At 39.4% G+C, this 24,641-nt stretch overlaps 1 protein-coding gene across 7 annotated transcripts in view; it reads right to left on the bottom strand.

The window, feature by feature from the left end:
- Window positions 1-24,641, bottom strand: part of LOC124127932 (leucine-rich repeat-containing protein 15-like) — an 82,072-nt gene that overhangs the window by 6,345 nt on the left and 51,086 nt on the right. For 4 of the 7 annotated variants that reach the window (XM_046491328.2, XM_046491330.2, XM_046491329.2 and 1 more), the window contains exon 2: window positions 16,404-16,513. Coding sequence is in view for 1 of the 7 variants with exons in the window: in XM_046491327.2 (XP_046347283.1) it covers window positions 5,607-5,687 (81 nt within the window). In the remaining 6 variants the exon portion in view is untranslated. Of the gene's footprint in view, window positions 1-5,606; window positions 5,713-15,912; window positions 15,960-16,403; window positions 16,514-17,285; window positions 17,336-24,641 lie in introns of those variants that run through there. The other 3 variants (XM_046491331.2, XM_046491333.2, XM_046491327.2) reach the window with 3 other exon arrangements.

The following is a 24,641-nucleotide window of genomic DNA, read 5'->3' as shown; positions in this document are numbered from 1 at the left end:
TCTCCCAACACATGGAACGAGATTCGGACCTATACCACATTGTTGTCTCTGACTATCTCCTGCCTTGATAGGGGCGGTCGGGTAGCCTAGTGGTTAAAGCGTTAGCTCGTCACGCCGAAGACCCGGGTTCGATTCCCGACATGGGTACAATGTGTGAAGCCCATTTCTGGTGTCCCCCGCCGTGATATTGCTGGAATATTGCTAAAAGCGGCGTAAAACCATACTCACTCACTCACTCACTCCTGCCTTGATACACAGAACAAGTTAGTTTGATTTTAAGCCATTTTGCCAAATAATACAAAAAATCAAATACCGTATTCGACGTTATAAGCGCCCAAAGCGATATTTGCTAATATATTGGCTAGTGAACAATCCTAATTAGCACCCCTTCCGATTGACCAATGTACACAGGACTTATTTTTCCGTGTATTATACGCACTCGTGTGTTATATGTAGCCTACATTATGGGCAATTAAATTCTGGAAAAATATATCTGTCGTAAATAAACATTTCAGGCTGACAGCATAGACCACAAAATTTACGTTCACCATTTACCAAAATATTATAATAAGAGGCCCCTATTTCTAATTTTGACAGTGCCCTGGTCACTTATTATGTCGAATACGGTATATGATTTATACATGTTATAGTGTTTCAGTGTATTTTGATTTTCAATCATTTAATTCAGTTTTATGTCAGCATTTCAAAACGCCTTGTCCAAAGCACCCAGTGAACTTCTAGATCCTGACCATGCTGACCGGACAGTGTCTGAAACTCACCAGACCACACTGAGAGCACATAAAAAAAACGGTAGGTGCAGGGGAAAAACTGTAGCCTAATATTTTAGCTGAAGCAGGGAGACATACTCTTGCAATATAAATTACAAAACGCAACCATTTAGCCAGTAGCTTTAACTGCTGTGACACCAGTTCCCAGAGACTGTGGTGACAGATGAAGCAGGCATTTATCAAGGAAAATATCAGCTTGTAAAACATCTTTGCTACTACATGTCATACACCATTTGAAAGGTCTATCTTTCTGTTTATAAATAAGAAATTAATGTTTATCACCTTACTTAAATAATGCTTAATGAATAATTTCTTAAATAAACTCCAGGCCGTAAGGGCCTGTTGAAATTTGATACTATCAGCCCGAGAACCAATCTGTCGGATTTGGGCCTACAAGCCGATGTCTATTTCAAACACTGACTGTAGAAACCTCTAACCAAATTCCACATAAACAATCTAATTTCCAATCCATCAACCATGTACTCACAACTTAGACCTGTGTACAAAAACTCCAACAAAATTCCACGTAAACAACCGACGTTCCCATCCAGCAGCCACGGTCCTCACTGCGACCCGAGATCCTGTGTAGAAAACCTTACCAAATTCCACATAAACATCTAATTTTCCAGGTAGAATCCCCCTTTCATCTGTGTCCATCATGTCTATCCTAGTCTACATTCCACGCTCGCCTCCATACAACCGACACAAATGTCCGCGGCTAGTACCCAAATATTTCCCTCAGCGCTCAGGTATGACTCTAATTGCTAATCAGCGGACATATTTGCCTACTAAACCTGTCCCTTAACCTCAAATCTCATGAGCAAACATACAAAACAGTAACAAACTGTCCCGCAGACCATATTTGTTTAGGATCCCACGTGTCAACAGGGGGACCATCTTGAGGTTAACTTGGCTCGGGCTCGTGTTTGAGCAGCGTGTGGGACGGCCGAGAGACGTACATCCCATCACAGAACTATGCTACCTGACCGAGAGTCAGCTGGTATTCAGCACAGGCTGGAGTCAAGAGGAATTTCGGAAGGAACCTGTTGCCAATCGCCATCGAACCCTTGTGAACAATTGAATCATTGAGGCATACTCAATACTTTTTGGTTCACAGGTTTCGACCAGACTGCCATAAACTGTTTATGATTTTTCTCACTTCTCCCTGTTTGTTAGATTAGAGTGAGTGAGTTGGGTTTAATGCCATTTTGCACCGTATTCAGTGAGTGAGTGAGTATGGTTTTACGCCGCTTTTAGCAATATTTCAGCAATATCACGGCGGGGAACACCAGAAATGGGTTTCACACATTGTACCCATGTCGGGAATCGAACCCGGGTCTTCGGCGTGACCAGCGAACGCTTTAACCACTAGGCTACCCGACCGCCCCTGCACCGTATTCAAATTATACAGCATGTTTTGTTTTGTTTTGTTTGTTGTTGCCCCACTCAGCAATATTCCTGCTCTATGACAGTGGTCTGTAAATAATCGAGTCTGGACCAGACAATCCAGCGATTGATATCATGAGCGTCTATCTACGCAATTGGGATACGATGACATGCGTCAACCAAGTCAGTGAGCCTGACCACCTGATCCTGTAATCGCCTCTTACGACAAGCATAGTGGCCTCTTATGGCAAGCCATTTCTGATGTGACATTGCTGGAATATTGTTAAAGGCGGCGTAAAATTCACTCACTCACTCACTCATTAAAAATCCATAAACTATATTCCTATTTTTTGGGTCCTGGCTGGAACATGCTTTCGTATTGACCGTTCTGCTGACCTCACAGCAAACAGTATAACATACATCAAGTTGTGAGGCCTCTGTTAGGATGTGAGCTGATCACCAAGATAGTCAAGTTGACATGTACGCACTCCCAGCGGGCCCTGCATATATTGCAGGGGCATCCTGTCCGTGAATAGTAGTCAGCCACACCTGTCTCACAGCTTCCTGGTACTAACGGGATCGGCTGGTCAGGCTCACTGACTTGGATGATGCATATCACTGTATCCCAATTGCATAGATCAATGTGCATGATGTCAATCACAGGATTGTCTGGTACAGACTTGATTATTTAGTTGTCCTTGCATCAGGCATGGGTCGCTGAAGACCATGTCTAACCCGGATAAATCTCGGTATAACTCCCTGTTTCAGCCCAGCATATTCCACACCACTGTATGCATGACAAACTTACCCTTGCACTCTTTCACCAGTCTACCCGTATACTTATAAACATTTCAATCTACCCTATCATTTCTGTTTCAAACAATGTACAAACAATAAACGTCCTAGGTACACAATAAATAAAGAACAACTCATCTTGTATCAGAGCCAAGTCCAATAAAATACTTTTGTTTCAGGCAACATCACATAGGTAGCTAAGATGACAGAGACATTTTCTAAAACTGAGTGAGTGAGTGAGTATGGTTTTACGCCGCTTTTAGCAATATTCCAGCAATATCACGGCGGGGCACACCAGAAATGGGTTTCACACATTGTACCCATGTCGGGAATCGAACCCGGGTCTTCGGCGTGACGAGTGAACGCTTTAACTACTGGGCTACACCTTTTCTAAAACTGATTCTGCCAACCTCAGAAAATCTAAAAGTTGAAAAAAATAATTAAATCACAATTTTTTTATTCTGTGGAATGCAAACTTAAATGTCCACCACAAAGGAATTGTGCAGACAATATCTACTGCAAAACAGAGCAGACAAACCAAACACTACACACATAACAACATATTTTGATAACGTTTTGAACAATGAAAAAAAAAAAAATTCTGAAATGACTTTTTTCATGTTTGGCTTTTTCACACAAACTGACCAGGATTTTATACATAAGAAATCTGTCAACCCAGAAATAAAAAAGTAAGGGAAAAAAATTCTTCACGGAAATTCACATTTTCCTCAGTTTTCTGCACTAGTTTCAGGAGTGAGAATGTTTCAGTGTCACAGGTCGGTTCGGAAACGGTCATGTTTAAATTGACCCTCTACTCTGGACATGCACCTGGGCTGGACACAAGGGAAAAAAAATCTTGGGAAAAAATAACAAAAAAAAAAAATATATATATACAGGTTTCTTGACAACTAGTTACCATAGTTACAAAATTTCAGTGTGGCAAGTGAATTAGTACCCGAAACAAATTGAAGTTTTTGACAACCTTATTGCTTGTACATAGCTGGGTCTGTCGCGTTCATTGTCTTGTAGCAGGGTTTATGAGGCGTTGAAAGTATTCACCATTCAGGATATCTGGGATTGAACTAATACTTTTATAGCCTTGCACTCCGTGACTCAGTACATTCACAGGACACAGATGGAAGCAGATGTAGAAATACATAACAAACAAGCATTTAAACGACTTCTAAATTTCATCATGTTATGCTTTTTTTATATATTTTTGGAATAAACATGACAAAGGTTCTCACCTTTCAAATGAAAATTAAGTATCCCAAGTTTTAACCGTAGTGGGTTGTGTGTAAGCTTGGCACAGAAAATTGAAAGGTTTTACAAATAACAGGGCTTCTTTCAAAATCAAATGACAAAGATACATTCTACAATTCAGGGAAACTTTCAAAGGCAAGAGCATTTCCATAGCTAAGAGTGAGTGAGTTTGAAAAGTATTTCAGTGATATGACAGCCTGTCAGCTAGATGTAGGAGGAAAGCCCGAAGTGATGCTTATCAGGTCTCAGTAGTGGTGGTGTGACACCCATGAGCACGGGTATGGTGCTGACAAACCTAGAAACATTACTTGGGCTAATCCAGAATTCAAGCATTTAAAAGACTTCTAATTTTTTTGGAATAAATATAAAAAAGGTCCTCACCTTTCAAATGAAAATTAGGTATCCAAGTCAAGATGTTTTAACCATTTCTTTAGTAGTGGGCTGTGTGTAAGTTTGGCACACAAAAGGATGTTGAATCAAAAGGTTTTTCAAATAACAGGGCTTCTATTAAAACCAAATGACAAAGATACATTCTACAATCCAGGGAAACTTTCAAAGGCAAGAGCATTTCTATAGGTAAAAAGTATTTCAGTGATATGAGTGAGTGAGCGAGTTGGGTTTAACGCCGCTTTTAACAGTATTCCAGTTATATCGCGGCGTGTCAGCTTAATGTGGGAGGAAAGCCCGGAGTGATGCAGGTCTCAGACGTTTACCACTTCAGTGAAACCCACGAGCACGGGTATGGTGCTGACAAACGGAGAAACATTACTTGGGCTAATCAGGAATTCAAACTTTTGAGAGGTTCCTGGCACACCCAAGGGACACGACTCTACACTTCATTTGAGTGAGTTAATATTTAACGTCACATCTGCAATATTTCAGCTATATTGTGACGACTCTACACTTCATTTGAGTGAGTTAATATATAACGTCACATCTGCAATATTTCAGCCATATCGTGACGACTCTACACTTCAAATAAACAGCTGCCAAACATAGAAACAATCAGACCCATAATCCAGGATTTAAATGCAAGATCCTAGGCTCCTTGTACACCTAAAGGAGACAACTCTTCACTGCAAATAAGCAGCTGACAAACATAGAAACAATCAGACCTATAATCCAGGATTTAAATGCAAGATCCTAGGCTCCTTGTACACCTAAGGGAGACAACTGCACAACCATGGGATACATATAGAAAAACTATCAGATATATTACCTTGCTTATCAATATGAACTATTGTTTTGAAGATTACAGATTAGAAAATTAAGCTGCATGTAGGAAGTATTTAAAAAAGTTTTAAAAAATTATTAGTTTTTCTTACAAGGAATAACAGTGTCTGCTGAACCTTCCAAGCCTAAGAAGAAACATACCTGAACTACATCTGCAGGTTTCAGATGCCCAGTAGTCCCACTGTCTACAGTCTCTCCTATCTTTATAGTCCATCCCACCATAAAGTAGCATGATGTACCTCCAGCCATAAAGTCAGACTTGTGACAGCTGTCGGCACACAGCGACATTCACCTCACATTATCTAACTACCAATCAGCCTGTCTGTTACAAAGGTTGAGCGGCCATGCGTGGCGCTCCCTCAGGCTTGCCTATATTGACTTAAGTAACAGTAGAAAATGTCTTAATCGAATTAGAGTGCAAATATTCTTGTTTTAAATTGTCACTCAAGACATGTCGTAGGGCCATGCTGTTTTATTCCTTTTAAATGTTCAACAGGAGGTGATGGCTTCGTAGAAGCTAAAAACATCAAATTTGTTGTTGAAATTTATTCTATTTTTAAATATCCTTTTACTTGGATATTTGTTTATCATAATATACTGTTCAACTTTTGATAAGGGTCATGAAATGTCATTCTCGTTAAATATACACTTGAAACAGGAGAATCAGTTTATCATGGAAAGATATCAAATGTTATCTCTGGGATACCACCTTCTTCGTAATAACCAACCGGTTATCATGGTATTTAGACTAACATTTAGTCTCTGAAATCTTGTATTACACAATATCCTTCTTGACTCTAAAAATTAAAAACATTCCCTATGCTGATTTTTTGTGTGGAATAGAGCTAGCTTGAGCTGGCTAGACTTGCTTTTGTATTTCTAGATTATTATTTTTTCATAAAATAAATATATTCCACGGTCATGGTGCAGGACTACATGGTATTCATTGGGGGCATTTACGGATAAATATGGAAATAATAGGTGCTACTTTCAGTGTTTATAAACAAATATGGCATCGTCCTTATCTATCGATCAGTCATTGATATCATTACAACCTACCATGTGTTTGTTATCGTTATCAAATTTATAGTCTAAATTAACGAAAATCAGCATCGAAAAAACGAGTTTCAGTTGAAAGAATATTGTCTGATGTCGCTGTTCAACTAATCACTGACCTTGCAAGGTGACATATTAATGAGCACATTCCAGGAAAACAATGTTGCAATGTTGAGGTATCGATTGTAAGAGATGAGAGTACTTTTTTCAACAACAGCATAAAGAAGTACAGAATAACATGAAAGGTGATGATGCTTGTCTATTCTGGGACAGAAACAATCTCATTAAAATCAGATCTAAGTTCTCGCTATCACTAAACAAAGATCTGAAGACATCTCATTATGGGTCACGTCAGACCGACCTTGCGGGAACTTTGACTGACCAATGGATTGACCAATCAGAAGGATGCCTTCATGTGCTGTACGGCACTAATTGGTGACTACGCTTCAAAACATATTTTGACAAATTATCGGTTACAAATTGGAAACCTGAACAAAAGAACATTCTAATAGATGGTCTAGACTGTATGGATTCAGTCGTTTAACTCATAACTATCATTCAGAATACCCCGTGTATAAAGTTTTCTTGGTTGCATGATTAGAAATCACATTCCGACTGTCACTTTCATGATCTGGTAAGCAACGCTCTGATTGGTCGGTTGAAAGGTTGGAGCACAACCAGTACCGGGTACCCATTCACTGCTGGGTGAACTGAGGCATATTTCAAACACAAATACTTGCCTAAGGAGACACCATATGTGCTACATGTGCTTCAGTGTGGGGCAGGACCGAAGCCATAGAAACTCAGGAGTCAAACTACCTAACACAGTCACCCAACCAAATATTCTCCGTGACCAAACAAAGTCACACCTGCATGAGGAGACACCATAAGTAATCTGTGTCTTAATGTGGGGCAGGACAGAAGCCCTAGAAACTCTCTGGAGTCAAACTACCGAACACGGTCACCCATCCACCTACTCTCCACCACCAGCTTTGTGTAAGGTTATCTTAATGTCATTTGTCATGGAGAGTAGGTGGATGGGTGTGTTCATATTTTAATGTCATATTAGCATAATTAGAGGAGATCAGGTAGCCTAGTGGTTAAAGCGTTCGCTCATCACACCGAAAACCCGGGTTCGTTTCCCAACATGGGTACAGTGCAGGAAGCCCATTTCTGGTGTCCCCTGCCATATTGCTTGAATATTGCTAAAAGCGGCGTAAAACTCACTCACTCTCACACTAATGTCATATTATGCTCATCAGAGTAAAACTGTTATGAAGTCCTTATACACCACGCTTGTATTGACATGAGGATTCCCAGTAACTGGCTGTGTTTGTAGATTACAAATGCACCACACGAACTCAAAGGAACATTAAGATCATTACCCCTGCACCCGACAATGTCCGATGTATATCTTTCATAAAAGGGGAACACAGAGAGCACCTCCCCCTTCTCTAACACCAAGCATGTATTTCACAACCACACCATTCAAACTTTCCATTCAATAATCTCCTACTCAAATCGGAAAATCAAGTCACATGCACTTGTTAACTCAACACAAAAACTACTCCAGTTTCAAAAGTTAAATCTGAAATTCATTTCAAATAATTCAAACCTAAATTCCACACCTTCACATGTCAAAAAAACCAAGACAATACCACTTCAACTACAAATCAGTGTTGGCGATATTCTCAAAACGTGTCACATTTGCTATGTTTGCCCAGAACAATAGAATATGATATACGTGTATCCTCGCAAACCCTGGGGCTAAATCCCTGATAACATCAACACATTTAAAAATCCTCGTCAAGGACGGGTAACTCTTGTTGAAAACCACGACCAACGTGTCATGCAGTTAGTATGCGTGACTAAGAGCTCTTGAAGAGCCAAGTTAACCATTGATAATGTTTCTTTTCCACAGTAATCCCCCTCCCCCTGGCTATATTTGTTTCAGGGTCTGTGCAGTTACCTAGACTTGCCAAACAATATAGACTTGCATGGGCAGCATTGGATATATTTGTTTCAGCGTCTGTATGACAGACTAAGGGGTTTACTGAACCTAAGGCGGTCGGGAAGCCTAGTGGTTAAATTCGATTCCCCATATGGGCACAATATGTGAAGCCCACTTCTGGTGTGATATTATTGGAATATTGCTGAAGTAATAAACCCACTCACCCACAACTGAGTGAGTGAGTGAGTATGGTTTTACGCCGCTTTTAGCAATATTCCAGCAATATCACGGCGGGGGACACCAGAAATGGGCTTCACACATTGTACCCATGTCGGGAATCGAACCCGGGTCTTCCGTTGGACAAGCGAACGCTTTAACCACTAGGCTACCCGACCGCCCCCCACCCACAACTGGACTTAGTCCCACAGAATGTTTTCATTCACCTTATTACCAAAAACACCGCCTCACATCAATTTAATGTCTGTAACTAAAGATGAAGAAAACACATTCTTTCTTTACTTGATGAAAAACACCATACAAAACATACTGGTACCAAATACTTATGCATCATGCAAGTCACTTTCCTCAAGTCAAAATATTCAGATGCCGTCAACCTCTCGTTTTAACAAATTAATATATACGTGAAAATTAATATATACGTGAAAACAAATGTAATCTCTTCTAAATGGTGTTAATTGTACCCTTTGAAAACTTTCTAAGCTCCTGTAGCGCATATTTTCATGACTACGGTAAATAATTATCTCCCGAAACACAAGAAAATACCTGAAATATGAGCAACCAAGATTTTTCTACACATTCTGAAGACCTTGCTGTGACACAGATATTGTAGAATAATGTTATATTGTTAGCCTGACTTTCAATTCCCTCCAGTTATTTGCACACACAAACAGCCACCTGTACGACTATAAACAACATGCATGAAGCATGTAACACTTTCCACAAGACTGATTATTGTTAGAACGTCACAACAATTTCTTATTGTGACAAATACTGTATACTTCAGTGAATACATTCAATCAAAGACAGTCATTGTTGTTGACGATTAAATGGCCATAGGTAAAAGGTAAAAATAGTTTAAATATAATGGCTGAATGTCCTCACAATATGGTGAACATGATGAGATATTTCTCACAAGCTTTCATAATAGGGCTGCAACGATACAGGTGATGATACGATACGTATCTCGATACTTACATCATGATTCGATACATAATACCTCGATATGCTACATAACACATAGTGACAAGAGAAGGCGAGAGTTAAATTAATTAAACTCAGTTAACACATTTAAAATGTATCTGTGATAAAAGTTTATTCTAAAAAAACGTATCGTGAAAAATCGAGATACAGCACCTCAAAAATCGTGCACCGTATTATATGAAGTGAATCGCAATGCATCGTTTCAGCCCTATTTCATACTAGGCGGTGGCCATACAATAGTATTGCCGATGGATGTGCCCAACTGTGTACATCTCAAACTGTTCCACAGATAAAATAAACTGGTGATCACTGTTTGAAACTAAGGTTCATTTGTCTGATCCAGCCTAGATTATTTACAGACCGCCATCATATAGCTGGAATATTGTTAAGTGCGGCGTTAAACAACAAACAAACAAACAAACCAACCAACCATCCAGCATGCATCTTCCCGAGGCAAGAGAGTTAACTGACTTTAAAAGTCCAGTTTCCACCCTTACCGAACTAGACTAGATTACTGGGCTCGACAGTAGCGCCACTAGACTAACATTTAGTCTCTGAAATCTTATATTACACAAGATCCTTCTTGACTCTAAAAAAAAAAAAAATTCCCTATGCTGATTTAGAGCTAGCTTGAGCTGGCTAGACTTGCTTTTGTATGCATTTCTAGATTATGTTTTTTCATAAAATAAATATATTCCACGGTCATGGTGCAGGAGGACTATAGCGCCACCAGTGGCTATTACACTGACCAAGCTCGTCCAATCCGTACTCCACAATCTGTATTCCACAGTAATCATTATTGATGCTATATTTATCCTGAATCAACTATGTGCTAAAACTAAGTTTAAACCCATCTGAAAATACCCAGTGTAAACACTGACACTCCACAAAGAGAATCTTGAAAGCACTTGTATCTATCATGTCTATACCTGGACATGTTTAAACTAAAATAGAGCCGGCTTCACAAAGTGAACATGTCTAACACGAAGTATGATCATGATAAAGCAGCTATTATTTGAACTTGTCTATCCCTCCCCAGCATATACTGTAGACTAGTATCAGTTGTGTACAAGCCTCAGCCACGCTTCCCCTGTGCAAATGGATCTCGAGACAACATGACTCCACCATAAGATTCAGCCACAATTAAACACTATTAAAAACTTCATTTAAAAATTCATTTTTAAGTGAACAAACACTTTCAGCTGATGAAAATCCTTAGACTACTAGGTAATGAGGTGAAATGGGTTTGAACGTCTCGTTCAGGGTTTTTGCACTTATATTCCGACAAGCATGAATGTGTTTGGCTGTGGTTTATCGGAATAATGTCAGCTTAATGGTGCAAGCCCATCGAGAAACAATGCCGCAGTTTAATACAAATACCCTACTCCCATACAGTATACCGACTCTGAGCCCACCAAACCTTGTTTTCGCCCCATGCCAGAAAACCCCACTCAGACACAGTATATAAACCCCACTCAGACACAGTATATAAACCCCACTCAGACACAGTATATAAAACCCCACTCAGACACAGTATATAAACCCCACTCAGACACAGTATATAAAACCCCACTCAGACACAGTATATAAAACCCCACTCAGACACAGTATATAAACGCCACTCAGACACAGTATATAAACCCCCAATCAGACACAGTATATAAAACCCCACTCAGACACAGTATTTAAAACCCCACTCAGACACAGTATATAAACCCCCACTCAGACACAGTATTTAAAACCCCACTCAGACACAGTATATAAATGCCACTCAGACACAGTATATAAACCCCACTCAGACACAGTATATAAAACCCCACTCAGACACAGTATATACCACGAGTCAACCAGTCCTCGTTTTATATTCTACTACCCAGGCAGGGTAACAACAAGTACCATCTTTTGACGTCTTCTGGTATGACGGGGCTGGGGATCAAACCCTGACCTTTACTTCTCTGGGCAGATGCTCTATCCACGAGGCCAGGAGACAGTCTTTCCTTGAGTAAATGAATCTCTAGACGACATGACTCCACCATAATCACAATCAAACATTCTTAAAAAGCAATGAATGCAAACTCATTTTAAGTGAACAAACTGAACGCTTTGAGTTGATGACAATCCTAGGACTACAACAATAACTTACCCATCCCTGAAGATGAAGAACAGGCTGCGGAGATGCAGCCTCAATGACCCATGCCCGAAGCATCTTTACATACACTATGGTACACATAGACACAGTCAACACTCATGTACATTCGACATAATAAGCGCCCAAGGCGCTCTCAAAGTTAGAAGTAGGCGTCTCTTATTAGAATATCATTTTGGTGAAAAACAACAGAATAAAACCAGAAAGCCTTGGGCAGTCCATGGGAATAACGCACTCAATAACCTACACTGTTGAACTCAAAAATAGTTACATAAGCTGGTATTTTCTGTTGTGAAATGGGTAAGTGAGTTTGGTTTTCCGCCACTTTTAGCAAAAATCCAGCAATATCACGGCGGTGGACACCAGAAATGGGCTTCACACTTTGAACTCATGACAGAATCGAACCCGAGTCTTCGGCCTGACAAGCGAACACTTTAACCACAAGGCTACCCAGCCTACCCCTGTTGTGAAATGTGTGTAATTTATCTAAACTTGATACTATAAAAGCCAACCTGTGAAGATCTGGGTTAGAATTGGTCTTCAGCAACCCATGCTTATCATACGAGGGAACTACCCCCATGAAGATCGAAGCTAGAACTGATTCTCAGCAACCCATGCTTGTCGTAAGAGGCGACTAACAGGATTGGCTGATAAGGCTTGATGACTTGGTTGATGCATGTCATCGTATCCCAACTGTGTAGATCGATGTTCATGATGTCAATCACTGGACTGTCAGGGCTGGACTCGATTATTTACAGACCGCCGTAATATAGCCGGAATATTGCTGAGTGCAGTGTTAAACAACAAACAAACAAACAAACAAACAAACCAAACACATTGCCAATCATCACAAAGTTGTCATAATCTCACAAACAGTGAGTTAATCATGAAAGCCAAAATTAGATCAGAACAGTTTACTTTTCCTTAATGTCAAAAACCGTATTCGACGTAATAAGTGCCCCCCTCTAATAAACGCCCACGGCTTTATTTGCTAATGTAATGGCTAGTGAACAATCCCAGTTAGCACCCTTTCCGATTGATCAATGTACACAAGACTTTTTTATTCGTGTATAATATGCACTCGTTTGTTATATGTACCCTTAATTATGGACAATTTAATTCTCGAAAATATATCTGTCGTGTATAATACACACAGATTCTTCTTTCATATCATTTCAGGCTGTCAGCATAAATCACAAAATTTACAATCTTTCAACCTCGTTTTTAATCTCACCAAAATTATATTCTAATAAGGGCCCCCTATTTCTAATTTTGAGAGCGCCCTGGGCGCTTATTACGTCAAATACGGTATGTAAAGATTATTATCTTAGTTTTCATGAATTTCTTTGCATGTGAACAGCTACAGCAAAAACCTACCTCACACCCTCTATTTACAAAACACTGACACAAACAGATATCTCGGGTTAAAACAATACCATTAAAACCTAATTTCTTACCCCCAAACTGTCAACTAGCATATCAACATTACTTACACATTTGATGGGAGTTGTCAGTTTAAGCAGCAATGTCAAACAAGTCCGGCACATTTCTAACAATTAAGGACACCCTTTACCATTTGTTTTTAAAAAAAAGACTGAAAAAGCTTAATAGAGGTGATGAGGAAATCCTGTATCACGGCAACCCAGTTCTGACTCTTGCGAGTCCTTAAGATCGGCTTCTGTCCGCTGTGTATCTGGGCTAACAAGTATGCTGTTATTTACATAGGCAAGCCTGGAACATAAACATTTCAGGGAGTTTGGACCCCGGATTACCCTTACACTAAACAAGCAGCCCAGATAATCCCTTATTTTGTCCCCAGATTTTCGACCATGTCTGAAGACAGGGATATTAAAGGGGGTTTGGCTTTGAACAATTGGCACTCAAGTCATTTAAAAACCAGCGTCCTTTAATTAGAATCGTATCATGTGTATCAGTCTAGTTGAGTAGATGTTAGTGATCGGATTTTGTTTATTTGTTTGTTGTTTAACACCACACTCAGCAATATTCCAGCTATATGATGACGGTCTTGACCAGACAATCCAGTGATTGACATCACGAGCATTGATCCACGCAATTGGGATATAATGATATGCATCAACAAGGTAAGGAAGCCTGACCACCCAAACCTCTTACAACAAGCATAGTCGCCTTTTACGGCAAGCATGGGTTGCTGAAGTGCTTTTCTACCCTGGATCTTCATGGGGGGGAGACAAGCATGGGTTGCTGAAGACCTATTCTACCCTGGATCTTCACGGGGGGAGACAAGCATGGGTTGCTGAAGACCTATTCTACCCTGGATCTTCACGGGGGGAGACAAGCATGGGTTGCTGAAGACCTATTCTACCCTGGATCTTCACGGGGGGAGACAAGCATGGGTTGCTGAAGACCTATTCTACCCTGGATCTTCACGGGGGGAGACAAGCATAGGTTGCTGAAGTCCTATTCTACCCTGGATCTTCACAGGGGGAGACAAGCATGGGTTGCTGAAGTCCTATTCTACCCTGGATTTTCACGGGGGGAGACAAGCATGGGTTGCTGAAGTCCCATTCTACCCTGGATTTTCACAGGGGGAGACAAGCATGGGTTGCTGAAGTCCTATTCTACCCTGGATTTTCACGGGGGGAGACAAGCATGGGTTGCTGAAGTCCCATTCTACCCTGGATCTTCACGGTTCCAGTAGTGATATGATGAAGACTAGCTACAGTGCAAGGGAAATGGTGGGAGTGAAGGGTTCAAAGTTTCGATGCTGACTAAAAAGTCACCCGCCATAACCCACAAAGGTGTCCTCTAATCTTCACGCAGAGAAGTATCGTATCAGAGTAAAAGATGAGATTTTCATGAGATCCATCAATCCAACATAAAAAGGAGACTAAAAAATGGTTTAATTAACCCACAAAGGTGTCCTCTAATCTTCACGCAGAGAAGTATCGTATCAGAGTAAAAGATGAGATTTTCATGAGATCCATCAATCCAACATAAAAAGGAGACTAAAAAAAGGTTTAATTAATCCTACTTCCACCAGGGAAAATCGAAGTTTATGTCCTTCATAAGACACAACACACAAACCAAGATCCACAACTGCAAGACTTGAATTAACCCGTAGCAAGACCATGTTAGAATAGTCCCCTAGTAACCAAAGCTTGTTGATGAATGTCATCGTATCCCAAATGCGTGGATCAATGCTCATGATATCAATCACTGGATTGTCTGGTCTAGACTCAATTATTTACAGACCGCCGTCATATAGCTGGAATATCGCTGAGTGCGGCAGTAAGCAACAAAGAAACCAAGAAAGAAACCACAGCTTGTTGTACTTTAAGATTGGGGGTGTTATAACATGGTTCATTGTGACAATAATTTTTTTTCAAAACTCAATATCACAAAAAAATATTTCACATTTTACTTATTCCTGGTCAGCGAAATAAAAAAAACACTCCTGTTCATTCATGTCAATTTTGGGGAGTTGGTACATTCGTAAGCTAAGTCAGTCGTTCTGTCAACACTACAATGCAGTATACACGTCTTCAGAGACTCCCATTAGGATCAAAGCATTCAAACAAATATATCAATCGGTTCTAATTGCCGTGTTTTGAAAAGATAGTCGCGTAATCCATTTGTAAAAAGTTCACCGTTTCCCCGTATTGCTTTTTAAACCCCGGCACTCAAAACTCTGCAAACAACAGTAATAAGATAGGAGGCAGAGGGCCACCCTGCTGTGTACTCCGCTGCAGGAAACAAGGATCTCAAGGAGGCCCTTCTTTGATCATTTAACCAGCATATGCAGACAATTGAGATAAAAGTTGCACAATTCATTATTTGAATTGTATTACTTCTAACAATCAGCTTGGGTACAGATGTCTTATGTCAAACATTAATGTTTCTTTCCTTGTTTGAGTATATCGCAGCACTCAATATTTTGTAGCAACGGATCCTATTGGGTTTTGATTCCTCGCAATTAAGTGTGTCACAGTGAACTCTTATGACAAGCATGGGTTGTGGGTGGGTGTGTTCGCGGGGGTAGGGGGTGGGGGGTGGGGGTGTATCCAAGGGACACAACTCTCCACAGGACTCACCTATGCTGTAAGTATATCATGGTGTGTGCCATCTCCACAGATAAAAGTTGCACAAAATAGGAAGTTGGCTTCATTATTTGAATTGTATTACAGTAAACTACGGTAATAACGAACTCAAAGGGACTACTAATTTTAGTTCATTATAACCGTAATTCGTTATAAGCATATATACAGCACAGCTACGGCATATAGTCGGGACTAAAAAGTTGGTTCGTTATATCCGTTAGTTCGTTATAAGCGTGTTCGTTATAACCGTAGTTTACTGTACTTCTAACAATCAGCTTGGGTACAGATGTCATATGTCAAACATTATTGTTTCTTTCCTTGTTTGAGTATATCACAGCACTCAATATTCTGTAGCAACCGATCCAATTGGGTTTCGATTCCTCGCAATTAAGTGTGTCACAGTCGACTCTTATGACAAGCATGGGTTGTGGGTGGGGGGTTTGCAGGGTGTGTATCCAAGGGACACAACTCTCCAAAGGACTCACCTATGCTGTAAGTATATCATGGTGTGTGCCATCTCCACTAGGGCAGGGTAGGCGTCAACATAGCTGCAAGTATCCTTAGATCTGATTGGATGAGATGCCTCAGTTCTGACCTACAACAAATAAAACAAAAATATGACTTTGAGAAAAATAAGAAATGCGGAAAAAGACATCAGATTACACATCTTCTACAATTCATGGCAATTTCCCGACACAATAACAAGCTAATTTACTTTCCAAGTTAAGCCTATATAAATAGAACAGTTACATACATCTAAAACATCATTCCATTTTTTTTTTAATCTTAAACTGTTCACTAATTTTGGGAAAAACCCAATAGAGTGATGAATAGATCAGTGAAAAAATATTGGTCACCCAACAAAAAATGTAAAGACCCAATAAAAAAGAAACCCCAGAGTAAAAACTCAATTGCTAAAAATGTTATCAGGAGCTCTGATAGTTTCAACAATATTCCATGATTACAGAACACCAATTGCCAAATCTTACAAAGCGCTTCCCTAGTTTCAAAACAACTGTATGTGAACTTGAATCGTAAGACTTCCGCCCGTATCCCCCTAAAAATATATATATGGTTAAAAGGATTGAGCGGCAATGCATACACATATAACTTTTGGAAGGGGGACACAGGCGGAAGTCTTCCCCTTCAATCAGTTGTAAAATATAAAAGATGTAAAAATCGGATGTCGGCGTAACATTATTATCAAGTTGTCCCTTCTAAACTAAAGATCCTATCAAGCTCTCCTCTGAAAACAAAAACACATGTCTGTGTTCTTCCTAATTACAAACACCCACCATCTCACAAATAATCCAAACTCCTGATTGAATAAATTCATTCAAATACACATAAGACACCTCAATATTTACCTTACACGACCACAATCAAATTCCAATATTGACCAACCTCCACAAGAAACACTGTCTTCTACTCATTCCCTGAGGCCAGCACCTACATGTACTCTTTCATCTGATTGGATTATTTACACATCAATTAGCCAATGAGGGTGTTGATAACACAAAGCCCTTCCAGCAGCCATAAACCCATTAGTCACAATGAGACACTAAAGGGACCAATCAGCCACAACAAAGGTGATGTTTTCAACTGTGATTGGCTTATGTAACATAGCCTCCAACCAAAGCCTAATGGTTCACACTCTCATGGAGACCTCCATAAAACCACCACTCTCTATTGTCCCTGGTCAGCCAACTGGCAGAGGACCACACCTTCGGGAAAAGCTGGTTACTGACAGTGTCGTAAATAATTTTAGTAGGTCTTTGATCTCCATCCTCATAAGATTAAGTGAGAGTTTTTCTGCAAACATTCCACACTATCATGAAAACCTCACATATGGAGTACATCTTGGCTGCTTTGTTCATAACAAGATACTGAAATTGGTTTATAAACAAGTAATGTCCTTTGTCCAAACTGTGCAAATCTATTCTCATAAAAATCTTCAAAAAAACTATTACCAATTATCAGTTAATGGATTCTTTCACTGGGTGTTCTTAACTTCTTTTGAGTAGTATTTACCAGTAATGGAACACATGATTTGTTTATTTTTTATACAGTGTTTCATCATTGGAACGTGAGTTAATCATTTGTTTGACAAGGGCCATCCTAGCCAATCAATCTTTAGATTTAAACTGATGAAGCCACAGGTATATATATACCATATTCGAGGGCGCTCTCAAAATTAGAAATAGGGGTCTCTTATTAGAATATAATTTTGGTGAGATTAAAAACGAGGTTGAAAGATTGTAAATTTTGTGGTCAGCCTGAAATGATATAAAAGAAGAATCTGTGTGTATTATACATGATAGATATATTTTCGAGAATTTAATTGCCCATAATTAAGGGTGCATATAACAAACGAGTGTGTATTACACACGAATAAATAAGTCTTGTGTACATTGATCAATCGGAAAGGGTGCTAACTGGGATTGTTCACTAGCCAAAATATAAGCAAATATCGCCGTGTGCCTTTTAGAGCGGGGCGCTTATTACGTCGAATACGGTATATGTTCTCTGCCTCCTAGCATTCATTCACTGATGAAGGAGTAAGTATATATCCGAAACACTGTGCTCCTCCTAATAAAGAAGTTGACATCCATACATTCTCTTCCTCACATGCCTAGTACACAGATATTATTTCAGAGCAATAGAGTGAGTGAGTTGGGTTTAACACCGCTTTTAACAGTATTCCAGTTATATCACGGCGTGTCAGCTTAATGTGGGAGGAAAGCCCGAAGTGATGCTGGTCTCAGACGATTACCACTTTGGTTAAACCCACGAGCACGGGTATGGTGCTGACAAACCTAGAAACAATCGGGGCGAACCAACAATCACAGGTTTCTGGCATGCCGAAGGGACGCAACTCTGCACAGCGAATCGCGGCGCCATAGACGACTGGGCCACCCGTGCCCCCTCAGAGTCTTTTAAGAGTGGTCTTCATCATGGCAGGATATAAACACATTGACAATTGTTGCAAAGTTACACTTCTAGATGAATCTAACAGATTCACATCTAAAGACAATCATTAAACCTCCCTCTAGCTGTCAAGATATGGACACATGTGCCAGTATTGTAGTGTGCTATATGACAGCAACCTGTTAATAATCGAGTGTGGACCTGACAATCCAGTGACTGGCAGTATGGTCTTGATCTGTGCCATTTTGGCACGAGTCTGACCACCCCATCCCATCCATTCTCACCTCATACAACCAGCATAGGTTGTGGGGACCCATTCTAACCCTGATTTCCAATGTGTTGTTTGGACAATGATAAATTGATCCAGCATTAAATGATTCTTGTGACCAAAATAATCCCTATGACATTATGTCCCTCAAATACATACCTACACACATGACAAAGAAGCTTCAAATATATCACTAGGCAACAACAGGTGTGGACAGTTTGGTTTCTCACAGTATGCAAACTGTCAACATTTGTAACCATGGTAACTGTTGTTGTTCACTCAATAGAAAACATTCACAATAATAATTTCCTCCATAAAACAAGGAACTAAATTGTTATAGCCTAATGTAACATTTACATTAAATGATCGTTTTACCTTCATCAAAAATTTAAATTCATAAAAAAAATAAAAATATAGTTGTCCATGTTGTCAGCAGTAGACAAAATTTCACTATTTCATGTAACTGTTTACATTCACAATTAGGAAACAAGGCCATACATGTGATATTTACAATTTTAAGCATTTTTTAAAGAAATATTTTATTTTTAATAATTTTTTAATTTTGTTTTTGTATGTTTAAGTTGTTTTCACACAGAACACAAAACATCACCATTTCTCATAACCATTCATATTTACAATTATGAAACAAGAAAATATACAATTTGTACCCAGTTTTATAATAAGTCTTGTGACGCGTACCTGTTGAGCTAGTGACACATTTAATGTTACTGTATTCGACGTAATAAGCGCCCCGCTCTAATAAGCGCCCAAGGCGACATTTGCTAATATACTGGCTAGTGAACAATCCTAATTGGCACCCCTTCCGATTGATCAATGTACACAAGACTTATTTATTAATGCATAATACGTTTGTTATATGCACCCTTAATTATGGGCAATTAAATTCTGGAAAAAATATATCTGTCGTATATAAACATTTCAGGCTGTCAGCATAAACCACGAAATTTGCGATCTTTCAACTCTGCTGTTTTTCACCAAAATAATATTTGAATAAGAGCCCCCTCATTCTAATTTTGAGAGCGCCCTGGGCGCTTATTATGTCGAATGCGGTAATTACATTTGTGGTGTATATTTGTGTGTTCATAAATAAGCTGAGACCTTGCGCTGAAGTAACCCATATTTCCTTCAGAATAATCAAGTGTTATCTGATCTTATCTCATATTTGTATGGCCTAATATAGTTACATTCATATTGGAATAAAAAGTATTTTGGAAGCAAATATTATTCTTATTCATTTTTTTAGTTGTTTTCTCACTATACTCACAGAACACAAAATGCCACAATTTCTCATAACTATCTACATTTCATTTCAATCAATTTATTTCTGATTAATATACATTAACAATTATGAAATAAGGGGGAAAATTGTATATTATATCATATCTCATATTTGTATTAATAAATTTGTTTGCCCAATATATTTACATTCACATAAAATCTTTTTCAAAATGTCACAATTTCTCATAGCTATGAATATTTCAATCAATATATTTTCAAATGATTGATACCTACATTTACAAATATGAAATAATGAAAGAAATTTGTATATTATACCACATATGTATTTATAAATTTGTATGGCCTAATATATTTACATTCATATGAGCATTTTTTTTTTAAAAATGACAATTTCCCGTAACTATCTACACGTCTATCCTGTGATATTTTTAGATAAGCAGAAGTGACAAGATCACAACATGAAAGTATGAGTGGTGTCTGTTTCTATGTACCCAGATCCCATCAGTACCAACAAAGTGTGCCTCAGCCACACCCACCTGTCAATCACAGTGCAGTCTACCTTCCACTTAGATACACTGTGTCAACAGCATGTCAATAGCATGTCAATTTCAACTGTGTTGACACCTGTCTCGCTGTTGGCTCAAGTTAAACCGTTTCAAAACAGCCCTACCTTTGTATAGCAGTGCTAATGCTTGTTTATAGATGGGTGTTAGGAATATAGTGCACCATACCCTTGATTGAAAATTAGCAGTTGTGGTAAAAAGGTCCCCAGCTAAAAAGGTGTTTTTGTTAGAAGGTGGTTTTATGTACATGCTCTTTAATTAGGGCTCCAAGCCGAAAGGCTGTAGAGCCCTATTGTAATCGTTCGATTTATTATTATTATTTATTATTATTATTATTTATTATTCCGCCGATTTTTGTACCCGGCCTAGCAAAATAACCACTGTCCTGATTGTGTTCAAATTTTGTATGTGTATGTGGACCGTTGGGTACTAGTGCCCGCCAAAAACCCAAGGCCCCAGGCCCAAAGGCCAAGGGCAGATAACTGAAAAACAAGTATTTTTTGACGATATATTTTGCCCTGCTGCTCCACAACCGTTTGTCCGTTTACTTTCAAACCTTGCATGTAATTGCTGCTTTAGTTCTTTGATATTTTTTGTTCTTTGACTTTGGTCATTGATCACGTGGTTTGGCAGCCATATTGGATTCAAGGTTTTCACAGGGTTTTTTGGGTACCTGTCTTGAAATACTATCTCCTCTGAATCCACTGCATGAAATGCTTTCAAACTTTCTGAGAATTGTCTCCATACAGAACACAACAAATAAGCATAGCCGTTTTTGGATATCTTTTTTAGTTGCGGTCATATTGGATTTTGATTTTGATCATTTTTTTCACCGAAATGTTACACTTTTAAGATCATAACTTGTAAGGTTCTTAACAGAAACTATTGAAAGTTTGCATGAAGCTTTGAGACTATATGTAGCTCATTTTGTCCTGGGTTGCATACTGAAAGCACCACTGCTTGTTGCGGTATTATTTGATTTATGTAAAAAAATAAGACTTGAGTACAAATACTGAAGGAAGCGTCTCATAAATCTACTATAAACCCCCATTCACTGGCTTTGCAAATACCCTTGCGCTCTCCACAGCCTTGTTCAATATTATGTGTACTGCCCTTGACGAGTTAGAATTGGCCTTTTTCAACCGATGCTTGTCTCAAGAGGCAACTATGCTTGTCACAGGAGGCGACTAATCGGATTGGGTGATCAGACTCGCTGACTTGATTCTTCATTTCTCAATTGCCAGTTGCTACGGTACCTTATTTTTGAAAGCGTTGTTAAAAGCAAACCATTTGCAAACCATTTGCGGATTAGAATATGGAGGTCGGCATTTAGTCCACACTGGGACACATGTCATGATGTCTCACAAGCGGTTTATTACATTTAACGGCGTTGGTACAAGCAAACCGTTTCGGGATTCGAACATGGTCGAAGCCAAACATGGGTTAAGAATACACTGGGACACATGTCATGATGTCTCACAAGCGGTTTATTACATTTAACGGCGTTGGTACAACCAAACCATTTGGGGATTCGAACATGGTCGAAGTCAAACGTGGGTTAAGAACACACTGGGACACGTGTGGTGATGTCTCACCAGCGGTTCATTACATATGATGGCGTTGGTACAAGCAAACCATTTGAGGATTCGAACATGGTCGAAGTTGGAAATTGGTTAAAACATCCTGGGACACCCAGGCACATGTCAATTTAGTAGTGGTGATGTCTCACAAGAGGTTCCTTACATTTGACGGCGTTGGTACAGGTAAACCCTTTGAGGATTCGAATATGAACGAGGTCGGAAACAAGTTTAGCACTTTATCTCAGCAATGCGACAGGAACCCGGGGCCCGGACGAACACAGAACGCTCATCCGTTTGACTGGAGCCCAACTGACAAAGAAGTTACAGCCTGTTAAGAGTCCCCAAGCCGAAAGGCTGAAGAGTCCCAGTGTTATCGTTTGATTTAATATTATTATTATTCCGCTGATTTTTGTACCAGAGCTAGGAAAATAACCACTGGCTCGATTTTGTTCAAATTTTGTATGTGTATGAAGGCCGTTGGGTACTAGTGCCCGCCAAAAACCCAAGGCCGTAGGCCCAAAGGCCAAGGGCAGATAACTAAAAATCAAGACGTTTTTGAAAGATGTATTTCGCCCTATTGCTCCGCAACCGCTTATCCGATTTCTTTGAAAACTTGCATGTATCTGCTGCTTGAGCTGCTTGACATATTTTGTTCTTTGACTTTGGTCATTGGTCACATGGTTTGGCAGCCATATTGGATTCAAGGTTTTCACAGTGTCTTTTAGGTACCTGTCTTCAAACGCAAACAACTCCGATTCCACTGCATGAAATGCTTCCAAATTTTCTGAGAATTGTCTCCACACATAACACAGCAAACTCTCATAGCCGTTTTGGGATATCTGTTTTAGTTGCGGTTGTATTGGATTTTGATTTTGATATAAAAAAATACCGAAAGTTTACTTTAACGATCATATCTTGTTAGCGTGTTGACAGAAACTATTGCAAGTTTACATGAAGTTAGTGTATCATATGCATCTTATTTTCTGTTCTTGGGTGCATGGAAAAAGTAACAACACTTGGTGGTAATATTTGATTAGAATTTGGGACACCCCTGGAACACGCCAATGTTCTGCAAAAGGTGACAATCTTTTGACAGAGTTGGTACAAACAAACCCTTTGAGGATTCGAACATGTTTGGATGTCGGAAATGGGTTTAAAACAGACTTAGCACACGCCAATTTCGTAGCGGCAATACCCTGCAAGTTGTGCCTACTTGTGACGGATTTGGTACAAGGAAACCCTTTAAGGATTCGAACATGTACGTTTGTGCACAGTGTAACTTGGAGCCCGCCATTGCTGCTTGCAGCTTTAATTTCAATTACATTTGTAAACTAAATTACCTTGTGAACTAGCTTGGGGATTCCATGTTAGAATCGGTCCCCAGCAACCTATTCTGGCCAAAGGAGTGAGTGAGTGAGTTGGGTTTAACGCCGCCTTTAACAGTATTCAAGTTATATCACGGCGTGTCAGCTTAATGTGGGAGGAAAGCCCGAAGTGATGCAGGTCTCAGACGTTTACCACTTTCGGTAAAACCCACGAGCACGGGTATGGTGCTGACAAACCTAGAAACATAATCGGGGCGAATTGGGATTCGAATCTGGCCAAAGGAGAGAAAATGTTTCAAATATAATATGAACCACCACGAAGATGAATCTCACTTTGTATTAGTTTGTCCTTTCTATAGAAAATGGAGATATTTGCTGATTAAGAAATATTATTATGTAAACCCATCAGTATTCAAATTTGTTCAGTCATTCACATCTGAAAATAATGGTTGTCAAACAAATTTAGCCAAACATGTCTCTGAATCTTTAAAATTAAGAAACAACAATTAAGTTACATATTTATTGCTTATCCCTGACAAAGTTCTGAACTTCAATCTGTTCAAACTAAAATATTTTAATCATAATTATGTCAACTGCACCCAAAATTCTACGTATCTTGAGTTCATAGCCACAGGCCAAATATGGCCAAAGTCAAAATAATGTCTGTCCATCTGTCTGTTTGTTTGGTTGCTTGTTGTTTCCGTGAAGATCTGGGGTAGAATAGGTCTTCAGCAACCCATTCTTGCTGTAAAAGGCGACTATGCTTGTCGTAAGAGGCGACTAACGGGATCGGGTGGTC

Source organism: Haliotis rufescens, unplaced genomic scaffold, assembly GCF_023055435.1.
Source record: "Haliotis rufescens isolate VD_foot unplaced genomic scaffold, xgHalRufe1.0.p SCAF_34, whole genome shotgun sequence".
NCBI lineage: Eukaryota > Metazoa > Mollusca > Gastropoda > Lepetellida > Haliotidae > Haliotis > Haliotis rufescens.
This window is presented reverse-complemented; position numbering and strand designations above follow the sequence as displayed.